The 20,428-nt window shown below is 50.6% G+C and overlaps 1 protein-coding gene across 1 annotated transcript; it reads left to right on the top strand.

The window, feature by feature from the left end:
- The first annotated feature begins 295 nt into the window (after positions 1–295).
- Sesn2 (sestrin 2) lies at positions 296–19,037 on the top strand. The gene is made up of 10 exons (XM_052177596.1): positions 296–704; positions 10,019–10,084; positions 10,864–11,061; positions 11,409–11,591; positions 11,699–11,911; positions 12,737–12,887; positions 13,321–13,439; positions 13,760–13,950; positions 16,415–16,559; positions 17,256–19,037. The coding sequence occupies exons 1-10, from the start codon at positions 615–617 to the stop codon at positions 17,340–17,342; spliced, it is 1,443 nt and encodes a 480-aa protein (XP_052033556.1). The 5' UTR covers positions 296–614; the 3' UTR covers positions 17,343–19,037.
- The last annotated feature ends 1,391 nt before the right edge of the window (positions 19,038–20,428 follow it).

Below are 20,428 nucleotides of genomic sequence, written 5' to 3'. Positions count from 1 at the left end.
TCCCGTTTCATCACGCAGCCCTAATGACTCCCTGGGCTGTCACTCTCATCTGGTATTACCAGAGATCTGACTAACCCCTTCTTGCAAAAGTTTGCAGCATCTGTGCGAGGCCAACTACAGCTCCCAGAGTTCCTAGGCGCCTGTCGATGCTGATTGGAGAGACGGTTGGCTCCGGAGGGAGGTGTCGGCTCCGCCTCCCTGGGAAACAGGCATCTGATTGGCTGCGTCGTGGGACTTTCGTGTCTCCGCCCTCCCCCGGGGACCGCAGCGGGCTGACAGAGCCGGGCGAGCGCTGGCAGTTCCGTGGTGGGGATGGTGAGGAGCGCCGGCTTCGCCAGCAGCGCTGGCCACTGCGGACTTCCGAGGCACTCCGGGCCGTGAAAACCCCTGCCGCCGCGGCCAATCTCAGGCCTCCGAGGCCGGCCGCAGTTCTCCAAGCTGGGCTGGAAGGAGTGTCTAGCGCGGTAGCGCCGGTTCTCCTAACCCCGAGAGACAGCCCGGAGATCTCGAGCTTCCCCGGCGACCCCTAGTCCCGGCTTCCTGTGCGCGCCCGACTCAGACCCCCTCGGGTGTCCCGGGCGCGGACAAGCCGCGGCCGGGTCCTGGCGCACACCATGATCGTAGCGGACTCCGAGTGCCATGCCGAGATCAAGGGCTACCTGCCGTTCACCAGGGGCAGTGTGGCCGGCCCCGAGACCCGAGAGGTAAGCAACAGCCGGGGGAAGCCGCTCTCCTCCAGCCACGGCCGAGCTTAGGGATGACCCGGGCTAAGTCTGGTGCACCCCCCGGGCTCGGGGTCTGAGAGCACGTAAGCTAGAGCTAGGGTTGCATCAACTGCAGCCTCCGCTCTCCCTCCCTCCCCCCTTCCACTGCCCTCGCTCCCCCCTCCTCACCACCCTTGGAGGGAGGGGGCTGCGGAGCCCTCCCTGGCTCCTTCGGACTCCTGGCCAATGAGAGGGGACGCCTTCTCGTGGCTCTTTGGGTTTGTGCTGGGGTAGAGCTAGCGTCTTCAAGTCCAGGCAAATCCCGGCCGGAGAGACCCGACCACTCCTCCTCTCCGCCCCCTTCCGCAGATTCCCTTCCTCTCGGTGGGGGCAGGCGGGCTGAGAGCTCCTTTCAAGGATCGGTTTTTGGTCCTGTCGCGCAGCGAAGGGAGTAAAACACCTGGGACTGACCAGCGAAGGTCAATCCCCCTTCCCCGGTTCTCACCTGCACCCCCGATCTGGAAACTGGACTGAGTGCTTTCTGGGTCTGGCTGGGCGCCTGATTCTCGGCGGCGGCGGCGGCAGTCAGAGAGAGCTGGGGGAGAAAGCAGATAACCCTTGATCCCGATAGACTGCTTTCTATTAAATTGTTCTGGGGTCCTCAAAGTTTGTTTTTGCTGTCGCCTCAGAGCGTAGAGGGACTTCACAGGGAGACAAGGTATAATGCCAGTATAAAGCATCTTCCTCCCAGCAGCCTCGACGGTGGACATAGTCTATCATTTACGGAGCATCTACTAGATGCCAGGATATAGGTTTTGTCTGACAAAGACAGCAAATACAAGCCGTACTTTAACCTCATTTTACAGAATGAGAAAATTGAGGCCCGAAAAGGGCTGAGAGAGAGGCTTCTTTCGCCTAGCCCTCATTCTCTGGCCTGTGTGTGACTAGGATTTTGGAGAATGCTTGGCACTGCAGAAGATACTGTTCCTTTTTGATTTTCTAAGCTTAGAGCAGTGTGGAAGGTCTATTGCAGGGGCTGGAAATGAGTCCCAGGGTGTATGATCTTAAAATCAGCCCGGGGCGGGGGCGGGGGGGGTGGGATTCCAGCTAGCCATCGATCTGTCGCTTCTTCGTGTGGTTTAGGAATCTCTATGCAGAAAGGATGCCTCGCTTCTGCCTCTGCTGATAACTTGTGTCTGCCTTGTGAACAATGTTGCTTTTGTTAGTGAGTGCACTGGAGCATTGAGGTAGGTGAGGGCTAGATAGATTCCAGTCCCACACTCCACTGGGTTATCTCAGCCTAGCAATCACTTTTCTTTGTTTTTTTGTTTTTTCGAGACAGGGTTTCTCTGTGTAGCCCTGGCTGTCCTGGAATTCACTCTGTAGACCAGGCTGGCTTTGAACTCAGAAATCCACCTGCCTCTGCCTCCCAAATGCTGGAATTAAACGTGTGGTACACCACCACTGCCTGGCAAGCAATCACTTTTTTTTGTTTGTTTGGTTGGTTTTTGGTTTTGGTTTTGGTTTTTTTTGAGACAGGGTTTCTCTGTATAGCTCTAGCTGTCCTGGAACTCACTCTGTAGACCAGGCTGTCTTCGAACTCAGAAATCCGCCTGCCTCTGCCTCCCAATTGCTGGGATTAAAGGTGTGCACTGCCAACGCCTGGCAAGCAATCACTTTTGATTGCAGTCTCTTATAGGGTATTTTGATAGTCTCTCTAAGAGATTGTTGGATAGATTCACTTAAAATACAAGCAAATGCTTGAAGCCGAGTGCCTGGGACATATTTACTGCAGGGAATTGTCCTTGTATTTAAAATGCTAGCTTCTAGAATACTGACTTGGCTGGCATCTCTCCCCACCCCCAGTGCCTCTCAAGGGACTTCCTGAGTCTATTCTCTACTGTGGGAGGAGGAGAGCCAGCCTAGCTCACTCCCTACCTTGCCTGTAGGGAAGAAAATCTCAGGTGGTCTGGTAGATCTTGGGTAGACACCTTAGAGGAAGCCCCACCCTCTTTGAGACAGGGTCTCACTCTGTAGTTCAGTCTGGCTTTGACCTTAGGACTATCTTCCTGCCTCAGCCCCGAAGTGTTGGGATTATAGGTGTCCTCCGACACACTGGATTTAAGAAAGTCACTTTGCAGTATTGAGGAAAACTGATAATGTCTGCAACATTTTTTTTTTCTAAATCTTCTACTCCTCAAGGAAAGACGACCTTGAAGGTGTCTGCTTTAAGTGGGATCCTAAGAAGATGGGGGTCCATCTTCCAGACTCTAGTGCTCATGACTCAAGGGCCAGATGGATCGTCCCTGAAATTATTTCAGACCTTATTTTGGAGGGTCAAGGCCTTCAGATATGCCAGTCCCCAGAAAGTTCCAAGGGTCTGACCCTTGTCTTGGGCAGTATGGCAGTATGTTTTCAAATTCTAGAATCACTTCCCTAAACATCAGTTCCTCAGAAAAGCTTTTCTTTCCCCATCAGATGAGCCCCTTTGAATACTGCTTCTGGTCCCTTATTCATTGTAACCTACTTCCATAAGCTAGGCCTTTCTTTCTGCCTACCCCATTTCTGGGACTTGTTAGTAACATTCTGCAGGGCTCGCTGTTCTTCCCCAACTAAGTGGTTAACTGACCCTTGTAAGCTATTGAGGCTTTGAAATCCCATATGACCTGTGCTAGACCAGAAGGAGACCATTCTGAGCTTTGCTCACTTGTCTTTAAAGAGGGAACAACAAGTTCTGTTTTTCTCAGGGTGGTTGAGAGGAATTAAGGTGCCTCTGAGATCAAATATGTAAAGCACTTTAGCCTGGGGCCCAGTTCAAGCTGTCTGCCACTCTGCTGGCCTGCCCCTTCAAGGCTGGCTGGAAGTCTGGGGCAGCTCTCTCCTCAGGTGTAAACCCAGACTCTTATCTGGATAGAGCTGACAGGTAGTGGGCAGGCCATCCCGGCAGGCAGTATGACTTAGCGGGTGTCTGTAGGTGAGTCCTGAGGCTGGCAGACTCCAGAGAACAAAAGCAAAGACCTCAGCTTCTTGGAGGGACCAGTGCATCTGGTGGACAGCACTCTGGGGAATCAGCATGTGCTGGGTTTAAATCTGGGGCCATTTCCAGAAACCATTACAGAAGAATAGGAAGGACTCAGTTTGGGTTCAAATTACACATTAGACAATGGTTAGGGTTGGTATTCTGTCTAAACTCCACCCCACACCTACCTGGCAATAGCCAGGTATGCCCTGCCCCAGAAACCTGGCCCACTATAAGAGGGGCTACTTGCCCCTCCTCTCCCTCTTTTTCTCTCTCCCCTCTCCCACATACCCCTCTCCCACCTCTCTGCCCCTTGGGCTCTCTTCCCCACCCCTCCACGTGGTTATGGCCGGCCTCCCTCCACTCCACTTCTCTTTTCTCTCTCTCTCTCTCTCTCTCTCTCTCTCTCTCTCTCTCTCTCTCACTAACTCCCATCCCCTATTCTGAATAAACCCTATTCTATACCGTGCCTGTGTGTGTGTGAGATCCCTCAGGGGGAAGAAGTGCCTGGGCAAGGGCCTGCCTGGGCACCCCCTTCCCTACACCACCGTGTCCCACTCCCTTGACCTCCCCATCCTCTCTTTTTAAGCCCTCACATTGGTGCCGTGACTTCGGATGAGAAACACCATCGGTTTTGCTTAAGCTCTTTCAGTTAGTCGATGCCTAATTTTTACACATTTAATTGGTTCCCTATAACCTTTTTTGGTTTTGGGTTTTTTTTTTTTTTTTTTTTTTTTTAGGTTTTTTGTTTTGTTTTGTTTTGTTTGAGACAAGGTTTCTCTGTGTAGTCCTGGCTGTCCTGGAACTCACTCTGAACTCAGAAATCCTCCTGCCTCTGCCTCCCAAGTGCTGGGATTACAGGCGTGTGCCACCACGCCAGGCTCCCCTATAACCTTCAAACAGATGTGGATTAGACGTAAGTAGGATGAGAGCCCCTAGGTTTAACAGAAAAGTTAGTCTAGAAATCACTGGAGTGAGGAGCCAGGCACCAGGCTTCAAGACTGTTTTTCCCTTTCTGATGAGCTAAAGACCTAGAGAGCCCTCCCAGAGGACTGCCCCAACTTTATTGTTGCTGCTGCCAAATGATCCTTCGTTGGAAGTGGAGGACCAGCCATTGCTGCTTCTTTCTTTATTCCACACGAGCAGGGGACTTGCCTGGTCTGGGTTTCCCTCTTTTTGTCTCCTGTGTTGGAAGCAAGCCTTCTTCAGGGGTGCTGAACCTGTGCTCTTCAACATTGCAGCAGCCAACCCCTAGCCTCTAGCCTCACCTGACAGAATTTAGAGCTGGTAACACACCTCTGTAATCAGCATGGGGGGGGGCGGCTATAATAGGAGTCCTGTCATAGGTTCAAGGTTGGGGTTGAGTTTCAGGCTGCCTGTGCTACAAATTGAAACCTTGCCTCAAAAACAACAAAAGAAAATTTAGAACTAGCTGTGGTGTAGAGGCACAGAGAGATCGAAAGTTTCAATCCAGACTGGACTACATAATGACACTCCATCTTAGAAAACTAACTAGTTAAGGGAAATTCAAGTTAAGTTAAGCAAAAAGTCAACATTCCTTGCTGTAGACAAATTTCAAAGTGCTTAGGCATGAAGAATAGCTCTGGACTGCCATGTGTATTAGATCCCATAGAAAGAAAGTTATATTTGTACTCTTTTTTTTTTTTAAGTTAGTTTGTTTTTAAGTGTGTGTGTGCACATGTGTGCAGGTGCCCATGGAAGCCAGGAGAAGATGGATCCATCCCCCCCCCCCCCCAGCTGCAGTGAGCCGCCCAACATGGGAGCTGGGAACCAAACTTGTGTCCTCTGTATGAGTAGCAAATGGTCTTTGGCACTAAACCATCACTCCAACCCCTAAAGTTCTGCTGGTCTAGTGTATTAGACACAGGAACAAGGAGTAGAAACTAGACCCAGAGTGTGCCCTCAAGGCTAGAGTCCCTGAGATAGGTGTTGTGAGGGGCTTTCTGAATTGCTAAGCCTGTGAGCAGAGATGAGGCTTCTCATTCTTGGTGAACCCTGGGTGCCTTGATGGTTGAGAATGGGGAGTGGCTTCCATGCTCGGAGGATCCTCGTCCTGTATTCACCTGTCTTCCTTTCCAGCTGAGTGACCAGAAGTGACATGGACTCCTCAGAACCTTATTTCTTGGCTGCAAAGCTTTTACCATTTAGTCTAGCGCAGTCCATGGAACAGGGGAATGCCTACTCACATTATATAACTCAACATTATCATCGACTGTCTATCCCAGGGAGTGGGAGGAGGACTGGTTTGGTGATGTCACCTCTTGCCAGTGAGACCCCAGTCCTCCAGCTTCCCATAGACTTGCCCAGATGTCAAGGTTAGGGGGACATTTGGGATATCGGAGCTGTGACTTACAATCTCTAGATTTGTATCCAGGAGGCTCCCCAGTATCCCCTGTGACTATACACTGGCCCCCTCTTTCTTCACAGGCACCTCTGCTACCTTTTCAACTAACTCGAAGGTCACCCGCCTCCCCAGTAGTTTTTCCTATCGTCTTAAACTGAAGTCCCATACACTCCCACCCTGACCTTACTCAGAGTTCTGTCTCACCCCTTTCCTCTAACTGGAAAGCCTGTTCACCTTTTGTCCACTTTTCCCCATACCTGTACCTAAAATTATATGAAGGCTGGCTGGGACTTTGTCTTTGTCTTTGTGCTGTTGTATTCACACTGCCTGTAAAAAAAAAAAAAATATCAAATGAACAGATTAATTCTGATTTTACCTGGGAAGCACTCAGCTCTGGGCTCTGGACCAGAGAGAGTGATCAGTAAATAAACAGTAGCAACTGTGCCTGCCCCACCCCCCACTTCCTCTCTGCGTGGATTGCTTGAGGTGGGACTTTGGTTTCTGTAAGTAAAAAAAAAAAAAAAAGTTTCACAAAAGGATGTTAATGGACATCTTTTTCTGGGGCAGAAGAGCTCTTGTTTAAAATAACAATGAAGTTAAGGACAGGGGGCTTAACTTAAGGGCTCTCCCTGGTGGAGGTGCTGAAGTCAACTGTGGAGTTGTCCGGTTATCCTCATGACTACTGTGTGAAAATCTCATTATTCCAGAAGGAAACTGAGGCTCGAAGAGCTTACTGGTGGGCGGAGCTATCAAAACGTTGTGTGTCTGTGTGTCTCAGCTTCTAAGCAGTGTCCCGGCTATGTGTGACTACTGGAGCTAAGATTTCAGTATCCTCTATGGCAACACTCTACGAAAGAGCCATGGCCCCAGCCCTCTAAGCGCCTATCTTTAGTTGTACTCTACATTATTTTATTTATTTTGCTGAGAAATACCGATGGGTCTAGAACCTAGGAGCATCGTTTTTCTGCCTTTGCTCAGGGGACCCCAGGGCTGGTCCCTGTCCCCTCCACCCACACATCACATCTGGGGGGCCCTTAGTTCTCTGCCAGTGCTACCGGGTTTTCTTTTTTCTCTTTTTTAATTTAATTTTTTTCTGTCTTAGAATTTTAATATTATCTGAGCCAGGCTGTGGTGGCGCACGCCTGTAATCCCAGGACTCTGGGAGGCAGAGGCAGGCGGATTTCTGAGTTCCAGGCCAGCCTGGTCTACAGAGTGAGTTCTAGGATAGCCAGGGCTGCACAGAGGAACCCTGTCTCAGGAAAAAAAAAAAAAAAAAAAAAAAAAAACCAAAAAAGAAAAAGACAACAAAAAAGGAATTTTAATATTGTCATATTCAACTCTCCCCCTCCCCCAGTAGTTTTATTTATTTGTTTTGAGGCAATATCTCACTGTGTAGCCCAGGCTGGCCTCAAATTCCTGATTTTCTATCCTCTTGCCTCAGCCTCCCCAGTGCTGGTATTACAGGTGTCTGGCCTGGTTCCACTGTGCTTCTGTCTGCCCTCGGGCCCTCTGGTGAGAGGGAGGCCTGGTCTGTGGAGTCAGCAGTTCTTATCTCCCAGACAGAGCTGTTGGACTTTTTCTCTAGTGAGGGAGGAGGAGGAGCTGTAAAGGGAGAGCTTGGGTGGCTGGTGGAGCCTGTCTTTAAACCCAAGAAAGAGAGGAAAGAGGGGGCTGGAGGGAGAGAGAAATTTGGGGCTGGGGTGGGGTCGGATTGGGGGATGGGGGTGAAGTGGAGGGGGGGGTGGGAGAAAGTAGTGGTTGAAAGGGGCCAACCTAGTCCCTCTGCCCTCCAGAATCAGACCCAGAAAGCCTAGGGAACCACCCAGCGTAGCTAGATCTCTAGGCTCCTTTTTTTTTTTCCTTGTTATCTTGTAAGCTCCTAGAGGTCATCTCTCCTTCGGGGACCTTTTTGTTGTTGTTGTTTATTTTTTACTTTTTACTTTTTTGCTTTTGGTGACAGGGTTTCTCTATGTAGCCCTGGCTGACCTGGAACTTGTTCTGTAGACCAGGCTGGCCTTGAACTCAGTAATTGTCTGCCTCTGCCTCCTAAATGCTGGAATTAAAGGTGTGTACCACCACTGCCACAGGGCCCTTTAGGGTGACAGTGATGGCAGTTTTGGTCACTTTAAAAAAAAAAAAAGAGTAGTCAGGTGGTGGTGGTACAGAGGCCAGTCTGGTCTACAGAGAAATCCTGTCTTGAAAGAGGGGGAGGGGCAGAGGGAAAAGAGAGGAGAGAGAGAGAGAGAGAGGGCGCGCTCAAGTATACTTTTGAATCCTTGAACATCTGAGGTCCTAAGTCTGGATCTTGTCAGGAGCAAGGGCTCAGGAGGGGACGGTCTTTTGTAGTGAAGGCAGAAAATTGTTATTTGGATCAATTATGTCAAGGCTGGTGGTATGGAGACCCCCACGTCAACATTCAGACACTAGATGAATAAATAGAATGTTCTCCTAGACCTCATATCAAGGAACAGAAGTAGCTGCATTGAATACATAGCTCCAGCTGGAAGAAGCCAAGTCAGAATCTCTGCCACCCCCAGCCTGTGCAGCCTCCTTGGAGTCCCCCCAACACCCCCACACCACTCTGCTTTCTGTTTTTATTCACAGAATGACCTGGCCCTGCTCTCCACAAAATGTGTGAGAACAAAGCAACTTAAGAGAGGCCTTAGTGGACAGTGTTTGTGGTAGAAAAATACCAGGAACTCTGGGGTCACACACAGAAGGCCTGCCAGTAGACCCTGGAGAACTATCAAGTCACAGAGTGGGTGGGGCTTGACCACTCATTTATCTTTGGTAAGGGAGGGTGGGTTTTAAGGATCAGATTCATGCCAGGCAGTGGTGGCACACACCTTTAATCCCAGCACTTGGGAGGCAGATTTCTGAGTTCCAGGACAGCCAGGGCTACCTGGCTCGGAAAAACAAAAAACAACAAACAAACAAAAAAAGGATAAGATTCATGCTTGAGAAAATTTGGTGGTTGAGTAGATGCTGGGTAGTGGTTGGTTAGGAGAGGGCAGGGCAGTGCAGGCAGGAACAGTTGGTGAGGCTGAGAGCAGAGATCACCTTGTAGCTGTGGAGAGAAGGGTAACAAATGACTGTTTGCAGGGCCTCGAGGGGTGCGGCTGAGTGTAGCTTGTGCCCAGCATGCCAGGCTTGCGCCTAGGGTCATCCTGAGCATTGAAGACGAGACAAGAAAGGAAAATGGCCGTTTGAGAGGGATTGAAGCTTCGTGGGCATGGAGGGTGGGAACTGGCTTTGGAACATAACTCTCAGCCCCAGGTAGTGTCTTACTGCATAGACCTGACTGTCCTGGAACTCACTCTGTAGAACAGGCTGGCCTTGAACTCAAAGAAATCCACCTACTTCTACCTCCTGAGTGCTGGGACTAAAAGTATGCGCCACCACTGCTGGCCTGATCTCTTGTTTTTAAAAATGTGTGTGCTCATAAATCACAGCTTGTGTGTTGGAGGTCAAAGGACAGCTTGTCAGGTCTCCTTCTACCACGTGGGCGCCCAGGAATTGAATTTAGGTCTTCACAGTTACCCACTGAACCACGTCTTTGCCCTCTGTGAAGAATTCTTTCTACTATACAAGTCCTCTGGGACCATAAAGACACTGGCCTTCTGGGGACAGGCAGCAGAAAGCTGTTATTTTCTTCCTTGGGTCCCTCCCATCCAGCCAGGCTGGATTTCTGGATTCTGACTTAGTTCCTGAGCAGGTCAGCCCTGATGAGCATTCTTTTCTCTTGCCCATTGGCTATGCAGGGATCTAAGTATTCCCTCTGGCTCCTCCGTTCAGGCTATACCAAGAAGATAGTTTAGAAACTCAGTGTCATTCAGGGTTGGTGAAGGAGGCTAGAGAGCTCGCAGTAAGTCCTCTCTGTCCTCCCCTGTCCTCCCTTCTGTTAAATAACCACCATGTGTTTCCCTGCAGGAGCATCGGGAAGGCCAGGCTCGGCGAGGCCCCCGAGGGCCCAGCGCCTTCATCCCAGTGGAGGAGGTAAGTTTGGAAGTGGGGGCAGTTAGGAGTCTTCAGTCCCTAGGAGTGAAGGACGTAGAAAGGGGCGCTCTGGATCTTTTCTTTCCCCACTCCTGTTTTATTTAATTTTTTTTAAATAGCTCTTGCTGGGCTGTTTTCAGCCTCGTTTTCTGCCAAGGAATGGGTTCAGACAGATGAAATGATAGCACGACGTGGCCAAACTCGAGGCTCCCAAACAGAGCTTATCTCCTTCGTAACGTAAGAGGAGCAAACCCACTGGGCCTTCAGCCTGTAGCCCAGCATTTTTAACCTCATGTAGTGTTCTTGTATTTTATTTTTTCTGCTTATGAATAATTTGTTTTATTAAAAAAAGAAAGACAGAAAGGAAGGAAGGAAAGAAACAAGAGGCCTTGGAGTTCATCTAGATTAGAATCCTGTTTCTGCCATTTATCAGATCTGTGGTTTCAAGCAGACCTGGTTTCTCCACCTATTAATGGAGGAAAATAATAGTGTTCCCCTCACAGGACAAGTTTAGACACTCGAGGAGATACAGAACTGGGTAGCTATCTGTTAGGTGCATGAATCAGGGCTGGGGATGTAGCGACAGGACACTTGCTTTCCATGCACAAGGCCCTAGGTCCGGTACCCAGATCCACAACAAATAGACAAACAACAAACAAACAAACAAATAGGAGGAGGAAGAAAAGGGGCTGTGATACAGCGCACTGCAGATATCAGAGTGCTTGTCTGCTGCCTACAACGCCCTGGAGGGAACCCACGCATTCCTCTTTGCCATGCAGATCCTTCGGGAAGGAGCGGAGAGCCTGGAGCAGCACCTGGGGCTCGAGGCTCTGATGTCCTCAGGGCGGGTGGACAACCTGGCGGTGGTGATGGGTCTACACCCTGACTACCTCAGCAGCTTCTGGCGCCTGCACTACCTGCTGCTGCATACGGATGGGCCCCTGGCCAGCTCCTGGCGCCACTACATTGCCATCATGGTAAGTCTGTCTGGGCTTGGTGCTTGCAAGAGAGACCAAATGGCGGTTCTGGCTTCAGATTCATTTGGGGACTACCCTGAGTTGAAATTTTTTTTTTAGGTGAAGAGGAAGTATCTCCCTTTATTACCTCGTGGACTTTTAGGTTTTGAAGGGAGGCATCTTTAAGGTGTATACTTTGCAGATGGGGAAACTGAGGTGCAAAGGGGTCAGGCTGCCCAGCAAGCTGGTAGCTGAGTTGAAGTTAGAACATAAGTTTTCCTGCCTCTTAGATCCCCGGGGCGGGTCTTCCCGGAATGGGACACAGAAGGGAGGTAACTCTGGCTCATTGACCCCGTCCATCCGCACAGGCTGCTGCCCGCCACCAGTGTTCTTACCTGGTGGGTTCCCACGTGACTGAGTTCCTGCAGACGGGCGGTGACCCCGAGTGGCTGCTGGGTCTCCACCGGGCCCCGGAAAAGCTGCGCAAGCTCAGTGAGATCAACAAATTACTGGCGCATCGGCCGTGGCTCATCACCAAGGAGCATATCCAGGTATGAGAGGCAGGGAGAGTTGGGATCCCTGGGGCAGCCTGCGGGCCAGGCTCGGGCAGCCAGGGGCAACCACCGAGTGCCTTTGTTTCTCCCTCCCTCCCTTCCAGGCCTTGCTGAAGACTGGTGAGCACAGCTGGTCCCTGGCCGAGCTTATCCATGCGCTGGTCCTGCTCACCCACTGCCACTCCCTGGCCTCCTTTGTGTTTGGCTGTGGAATACTTCCTGAGGGAGATGCAGAGGGCAGCCCTGCCTCCCAGGCACCTTCACCTCCCAGTGGGCAAGGCAGCCCCCCAAGCGGGGACCCACTGAACAACTCAGGGGTAAGCCGTGGCCCTGGGTCTTGATGTGGGAGAAAACTGGTGCGGCCTCTGCTCTGGGAATAGAAACCGCTGCCTGCTTCCCATCTCCTCACGGGGAGAGAGTCCAGCAAACTTGCCTGGCTTTCAAGTTTCTTTTATCTGTTACTTGGGGATAAAGACTTAGCTACAGTGGGTTGTGAGAAGTAAGCTGCCGGCGCTTGACCTAACTTCTTACAGCTTCTTAGGATTGAAGTCAGCTGGGTTTTTTGTTAGTCTGTTGAGATTAGCTTGGGGTGGCCTGGAACTTACTGTGGAGTCAAGTGGCGTGCACCATCACGCCAACTAATTTTCGTTGTTGTTTGTGGATGTTTGGGGGTTTGCTTTGTTATTTTGAGACAGGCTATTACTCTGGGGCCCAGGCTAGCCTCAAGCTCACGGTGACTGCCCTCACTCTCCCACCCCTGTGAGTCACAGTATCTGGTATCTGACATTTTTTGTCCGGTTGACTGTACAAAATTTGGGCTTTGATAGAGCTCAGTGGTAGATTGCTCGCCCAGCCTGTTTGTGGCCTTAAGGTCAACCAGCAGCAGCACTGAAAACCAACAACAGAAACCACCATAATCCCAGCAGTCAGGAGGCAGAGGCAGGCAGGGCTTTGAGTTCAAGGCCACACTGGTCTACATCCTGACATCCTGAGTGTAGATTCACGGGCTACGTGTGGTGACTGACTGGGAAACTACCCCAGTTCTTTTCTGGTCACCCAGGAAGGCCTGGAATGTGGAAGAGCTGAGTCTTCCAGAGGGTCATGAAGGGAGTAGATGGTAATTACTGGGTCCTTTCCTACAGGGCTTTGAAGCCGCCCGTGACATCGAAGCTCTGATGGAACGCATGAGGCAGCTTCAGGAGAGCCTGCTGCGGGATGAGGGTGCTTCCCAGGAGGAAATGGAGAACCGCTTTGAGCTTGAGAAGTCAGAAAGCCTGCTGGTGACCCCCTCAGGTACGGGGTCACGGGTGTCAGGGCTAGGGGCTGCCTCTCATTATACTTCTGACTGGAGCAGATACCCCCACACACTTTTGCCTTCTCCTTCCAAGAGGTTCAGACTTGCCTCTGAATCCTGGTCTGTTAGCCCTGAACTCAGGGCTTGTGTGACACAGAGGGAGCCAAGCTCGGAGCCTTTCCCAGGCTGAGCCATTCCATAAAACTGACCTTATCACTGTTGTGGAGGGGCCTTGCCTCCCGGGTCCTTGGGTAGGAGTCACCTCCTCCCCAGGAGTGGCTCTAGCTAACATCCTCCCACTCGGTGTGGGGGACGGGCTCTCTGTGGTCCCTACTGTACTCCCCTTCCCCCCTCCCCCATCTCCCTGATGATGGGGAGCCTGCTGTGCTCTCCTCAGCCTCACCGTTCCTTCTTTCTGATGTGGCCCCTCAGCGGATATCCTGGAGCCTTCTCCACACCCAGACATCCTGTGCTTTGTGGACGACCCCACATTTGGATATGAGGACTTCACTCGTCGAGGGACTCAGGCGCCCCCAACCTTCCGTGCCCAGGTGTTGTTCATTGTTTCAGATTTACACAAAAGCAGGGACAAGCACAACAAGTGCTTCTAAGTTGGATACCTCCCCACCTCAGAAATCCAGAGGGCAGTAAAGACCTGAAAGGTCCACACTGTGGGTCAGGAGGTCACCGTCCAGGGACACCCTGGTTGGTTTCTTGGGGCTCAGCCCATGTGCTATATGAAATTTGTGGTTCAGGCAAGGTATGCTATGCAAAGCTAAAGTGTGACACTCCTAGACGTCCAGAGGACAGATCTCCGGCCAGCCTTGGCCTTCCAAAGTCTCACTCACTGACCTCTTCCCCCATTCCTCAGGACTATACCTGGGAAGATCACGGCTACTCACTGATCCAGAGGCTCTACCCTGAGGGAGGGCAGCTGCTGGATGAGAAGTTCCAGGTTGCCTACAGCCTCACCTACAACACCATTGCCATGCACAGCGGCGTGGACACCTCCATGCTCCGCAGGGCCATCTGGAACTACATCCACTGCGTCTTCGGCATCAGGTGAGCATGTGTTCCCCAAACTCAGGTCACGTGCATGCCACAGATCTTCCCTGAGCTCACTGACTTTTTTTTTTTTTTTAGTTCTTTTACTCTTCTTGGCTATAATGCATTTTCAAGCCGACTTGTGTCTTTGCAGGTTTAAAGCTAGTACGAATGCTCACTGTTTGAACTTGATAAACAGGACTCTGTGCTCTCCCCAAGAAAATTAGGCTTGGCTTTGTGCCCTTAGGCAATACAAAGGATTGAACCCAGGGCCTTGTGGATTCTAGACGAGCATTCCTTGTTTTATTTTATCTTGTGTTGTTTTATGTTGTTTTACTTATTTATTTTTGATGTTTTGGGATAAGGTCTCACTCTATAACCTCAACTAGCATAGAACATGTATGGTTCAGGCTAACCTTGAACTTGTTGCAATCCTCCTGCCTTAGCTTCTTAGCTGCTGGGATTACAGACCTACTTCACCAAAGTACTCTAGCTTATGATTTCTTGTGTCTTTGTGCATGTATTCACACACCTACGCATATACATACATAAACATGTGCATATGTATGTACTTGCAACAGAGTCACATGTATGTTTCCAATAGCATATCTTTTCTCATAGTAAATAAGGACAGCACAGATATGCACAGTAAAGTACTTTAAATAATGCTATTTCCAGGCCGGGCGGTGGTGGCGCCTGTAATCCCAGCACTCTGGGAGGCAGAGGCAGGCGGATTTCTGAGTTCAAGGCCAGCCTGATCTACAGAGTGAGTTCCAGGACAGCCAGGGCTACACAGAGAAACCCTGTCTCGAAAAAAACCAAAAAAAAAATTCAAAAAAAAAATGCTATTTCCATTCATAACCTATTATGCAGCTCATGAAAATTATACACGGGAGCCAGGCATGTAGACAGTGGTCAATGTATACAGAATGATACATTAATGTGAGTTAAATTCTATCTTGCTAAATCTTTTCCTGATTTCAAAACAATTATGTGTATTTTATTTCTTTGTATGTATGTTTGTACACACATACGTATGTGGCACAGCCTACATATGGAGTTCAGAAGAAAACTTGCTGGAGTTGGTTCTCTCCTCCCACATTTGGAGCCCAGGGCTCAGACTCGGGTCATCAGTCTTGACGGCAAGCTCCTTTAACCGTTGAGCCTTTCCACTGACTGGTTTTTGAGGAAGACCCTTTTTTTAGGAGTGATGTGCTATTTACTGTTGAGTATTTAGGTTTCCTTCAGGGCTGGTTTGGTTCTCCTTTTATTCCTTTTTCCCCCTTCCCTATGTTCTCCTCTCTCCCGACCCCCAAGGAGTCTCAGAGGCTCTGGTGGCTCAGACTTGGGACCCCCTCTGCCTCAGGTGTTGAGAGTCCAGGCCACCACCGTTGTCTGAAGTTTTCACTCTTAGAAACACTGTTTGCACTGACCACTCTTCCACACATGTTCTCTTGGGTCAATGCCCAAAATAACGGATTTATCTAAGAGATACAGAGAGAACTTTATTTATTTGTTTATTTTTGAGATGTGGTCTTGGGATAGCCCAGGTGGACCTTGAACTCACAGCAGGCTGTCTAATCTAATCTCTAATGCTGGGCTGCTAGGTTTGCAGGGTGAGCCCATCACCTGGCTCCTGGCTTTTCCTGTTTTGTTTTGTTTTTAACTTTTCTTTATTTTCTTTCTTTTAATTGATTTATTTTCACATATACATGTAATCCCAGCCCTGGAAAGGCCAAGACAGGAAGATGAGGAGTTTGTGGCCACCCTTGGCTATTTAACAAGTTCAACAGCTGGGCTACAGGACTGTCCAAACAGCAACAATAAAACCCAGCGCAGGGGCTCAGCTAACTTTATTACTGTCAGGTGTTCCTTCCTGCCTTTCTCCCACACACACACAGAAGGTAGACTAGGGAGGGGAAGACTTCTAGAGTGGCTTCTAGACTCTGCCAACTTGCTCGCTTTGGATTTTCAACAAATTGCCTTCTCTGGACCTCGTTTGGTCCATCTGTAGCATTAGCATTGTCTGCTTTTGCCCTCAACTGCTTCATTCACCATGATTCGTCCTCACTGACCGTCCTGACTTTTTCTTTAAGACAGTAAGAATGGGAGAGCCAATTTTGAAAGTTACTCCCAGCTGTCGAGGGCAAATGCCTTGAGTCTCAGGAAAATTCAGTTGATGAACACGGAGTATTGTATATGACTGGAGTGTATTCTTTTGCGGGTTCCTGACTGGCAGGCAGGCAGGCAGGCAGACAGAGCTCAGTAGCGCACGCTCCATTGTCAGTGTCACTTGGAGTGCGAGCCTGGTTACCTATGACACATGATGTCAGCTGGTTTTCTGAGAGGAACCAGGCCTCTCACCGCTTCCTACCTTCTCGGTTGTCTAGCCACTCTGTTCCTCCTTCTGCAGGGTGGGGGTGGGGAGCCGGGCTACTTCTGGGAGCAGACCATGAGTAACGCTGTCGGGTCCATCCATCAGATATGATGACTATGATTATGGGGAGGTAAACCAGCTCCTGGAACGGAACCTCAAGATCTATATCAAGACCGTGGCCTGCTACCCTGAGAAGACAACACGCAGAATGTACAACCTCTTTTGGAGGCACTTCCGCCACTCAGAGAAGGTAATGGTAACACGGACATAGGAGGGGCTGTAGAAGAGTCAGGGGACAGGACCCAGTGAGGGTCACATTGTGGGCCTGTCCTGCTGGGTGGGACGCCTGGGCCTGCTGTCCTTGGTTAAACTCTATTCCACTGTGTAATTTCAGATTTCATTTAAATTGGGCACTCCCATGCCTGTTTTCCACAGGTTAGGTGGGCATAGATGCAGATTTTTTTTTTTTTGGTTGGTTTTTTTGAGACGTTTTTTCTGTGTAGCCTTGACTGTCCTGGAACTCACTCTGTATACCAGGCTGGCCTTGAGCTCACAGACATCTACCTGCCTCTGTGCTAGCCTGAGCTACCACACCACCACCTGGCCATAGGGATGGATCTTAATCGTCACACAGAAGCAGTGTGACCCTGGGCAAGTTACCTTTGAGCATCTCCCCTTTACAAGGGACCCTGCCTGCATTTCAAAGTCAGGAAGACATAATGAGACTATGTCTGGAAACATTTGATCCTGGCCTAGAGCCGGTTAACTGGCAGCTCTTCTTTCAGACTTGTGAGGTAAAGCTTTAGTCACTGGCCAGATTGCCGCTGAGTGTAAGCAGAGTCAGGGCATCTTAGTGGGAGGCGTGGGTGACGTGAGTGGCAGGGCACCAGGCGACTGGGAGGGATGTCAGTTGTCATCCAGCCTCGTTCTCTCCGGTACTGCTCAGGTTCATGTGAACTTGCTGCTCCTCGAAGCCCGCATGCAAGCAGCCCTGCTCTACGCCCTCCGTGCCATCACCCGCTACATGACCTGACTACCCCACACGCAGGACCAGCACCCGGAGCAGCTGCCCCTGGGCCACTGTCTTCTGTGCAAGGACTTCTGTGTCTGGAGACAGATCCAGGACCCTTTCTGTCTCGTGTCTGTCCACCGAATGCTGGGAACGGGCATGCGTGTGGCCGTGTGCAGCACCCAAGGCAAGCCACACCTTCCTTTTCCTCACTGGAATGAACAGGATCGTCGCACTGGCTTTGGGGTCTCAGCTCTGTCCCTGGAGCTGGAAGATTAGGAAAGGCCAAGGACCACACCCCCTCTTCTTTCCCTGCTCCTGATGAAGGCTACAGAGCTAAAGTGGGGCTCCCGGGCTGGCAGGCTGGGCCCCAGGCACCACAAGTGCTGCCTCCCTGGACCGGGAGGCCCCTGGCTGCCTGTGTGGGAGAGGGAGGAGCAAGGACCTCCGAGGACCAGCACTCCAGGAAGCTCTCCTTCCCTCCTTCCTCATTCTCCAGTTTCATCACACACACCCCCCCCCCCATCAATGTGAAAGTTGGACTCACAGCCGGTCTGTGTGCCCAGTTCCCTCAAAGCCTGTTCTGTTGGGCAGCCTGTTCTTTGGCTACCTGAATATGGGTTCAGTCCTTTTGTCTCCTTTGCCCTCTGACCTTTTTCTCCCATGCCTGGTGGTGTGGGGCCTGGGAGAGGGGCCAAACATATCCAAAGAACACACTGTCTCTGGAGAGTTGGAGCCCATGGTGGTCTCTCTGCTGTCTGAAGAGTAAGGTGTGGTTGCTGGTGAGCTCTGTATTTGGATCTTGAGGGTGAGGTCTGGTCTCTTGAGGACCTCACTGTAGAGCCAGAGTCAAAACCCAGGAGGGAGCTAATACTGTTCTTCTAGATTGTATTGCCACGCAGAGACTGGCATCCCATTCTCCTCCTCCATTAGGTTCTGCCAAGAGTGCTTGCCAAAAAAAAAAGAGCCTTTCTTAGGTGGCCGCGGGGCCCACCCAGTAAGATGCACACACCGAGGTTCTCTTTCCCTCGGCCACGTGGCTCCCCTTCCCGGACCTCACACTGGAGACTGAGGGATTGGCTTACATCTATCAAGGTTTGACGCCTTCCTCTGGGCTCTCTGGCCAAACCATCAACAGTGGACTGATTTTCTCGCAAGACCTTGAAGGCCTCTGGGGACCCTTCTTCTACCGTCAGCCTTTCCTGGCTGCCTTCCAAGGGACACCACCCCCATGCCAGTGTCCCATCTGTCCCTTCTCCTGGATTTCAATGGATTACTTGGCAGAAGCAGCCACCACTGATAAGCACTTTGCATAGCAAACAACTGTGAATTCTGACATCCCTTTCCCTTCCACCAGCAGCAGTAGGTGCCTCCTCTCAGACCAGTCCAGAGGTGCCTGAGAAGACCAAGGACACCATTGTCAACTCATCGCCATTGGGCCAGGCAGGACAGGAGCCTGGCCAGCGTGCCACATTTCACGCCCGTGCAGGCACGGGAAGCAACTAGTACCCCCCACCCCCAGATTTGAAAGCTCTCCCCACAGTGAAGGTGGGCAAGAGAGGAGGGGGCCCCAGCATGGGGAGACGTTCTAGAGGGGACAGGATGACACTGGCAGTGTCCCCTGGGTGGGCGGGAAAGGGCATCCAGTGTTAAAAGTACAGAAATCTTGGACCTTGTGAGCAGTAATAGAAATAAAAGTTTGCTGAGGTTTGTTTTGTAGTCCTTGCTAATGGGATGTTTGTCCATTTCCTGAAGGCCAGAGTTCACATCCTAGTATAAGCCAGAAGCTGTGATTGCATCACGGACTTGACCTCATGGCCTCTGCCCTGCCTTTGCCTGTGCCCAGTGATTGCAAGACTGGGGGTCACAGGCATTGGAAGTCAACTGGGATAAGACTGGGGCTCAGTAATCCTGTTTGCCTCGTGTGTGTGTGTGTGTGTGTGTGTGTGTGTGTGTGTGTGTCTGTGTGTCTGTGTGTGTGTGTGTGTGTGTGTGTGTGTGTGGTCCCGGGCACCCTCCCTGGCACCACAAAACAAAGTCTACCACTGCTTGGGTGGCCAGCCCTGCCACCCATTTGGCACCATGGACTAAGAAATGGCAGTGCTGTTTTCTGACCAAGGTGGCCCTGAGCTGGGTAGTAGGAGGCCACCTTGAAGCTGCAACCCATTGAGGTGAAATTATATCAAGGCCGAGGAGCTAGGGTCCCTGTGGGACTTGCTTGATGGGGGCCTTGGCATGCTGCCTTCCTGGTTTTTCCCCATTTGTGGGCATCCTGTGGCCAGGTGAGGTGGGGAGCATTGGCCACCTGAGGGGTCACCCCTCACATCATTATGCTTCTTGTCTAGGGCTGAGGAGACAGGACTATCAAAAAGAGTTAAAAGTAAGGGAAGGAAGAAAAAAGAACTTGAGAGAACAGCTCAGGGTTAAGAGCCTTTGCTGCCCTTGCAGAGTACCTGAGTTTAACTCCTAGCACCCATACAACTGCCTATCATTCCAGATCTAGCAGATTTAGCACCTTCCTTTGTCCTGCATGTCACCGGGACACACATGCCTATACAAACAAACACATAAATAAGAAAGTTTAATGTGGCTGGACATAGTAGCACACATCTTTGATCCCTACACTTCAAGCAAATAGGCGTTCGAGGCCAGCTTGGTCTGCAGTGGGAATTCCAGGACAGCCAGGACTACGCAGAGAAACCCTGTCTCAAACAAGGCAAAACAAAAGCTCTGTCATAAGGCAAGAGTGCTACAACGGGATACCTGCTCCCCTCCCCTTTGCACACTCCAGCACAAGTGCATATATAAGACACATACAAAATTTAAAAACATATACAGGAGAAAAGAATTCAATGCATCCCTAAAGTTGTTCCTGTTCATTTAAAGGTGTTGACCTCGATTGAGCTACTTGGTACCAGGAACTAGAAAGCACAGCAGGAAAACCACACAGTAACTAAGCTGAGACCTCTCTGCTGGCTTCCCATTTACCCTGAACACTGCCATCAGACACTGAAATGTGCACGTCTTCCTAGAAGCCTTCCCATGAGAGACCTGTGAACCCTTTACTCTGAGATAGCCGTGCAGGCTGGCCTCAAACATCTACAGTCTTG

The sequence above is a fragment of the Apodemus sylvaticus genome, chromosome 3 (genome assembly GCF_947179515.1).
Source record: "Apodemus sylvaticus chromosome 3, mApoSyl1.1, whole genome shotgun sequence".
Classification (NCBI taxonomy): domain Eukaryota; kingdom Metazoa; phylum Chordata; class Mammalia; order Rodentia; family Muridae; genus Apodemus; species Apodemus sylvaticus.
The sequence above is the reverse complement of the archived record's forward strand: the minus strand, read 5'-3'. Positions and strand labels throughout refer to the sequence as shown.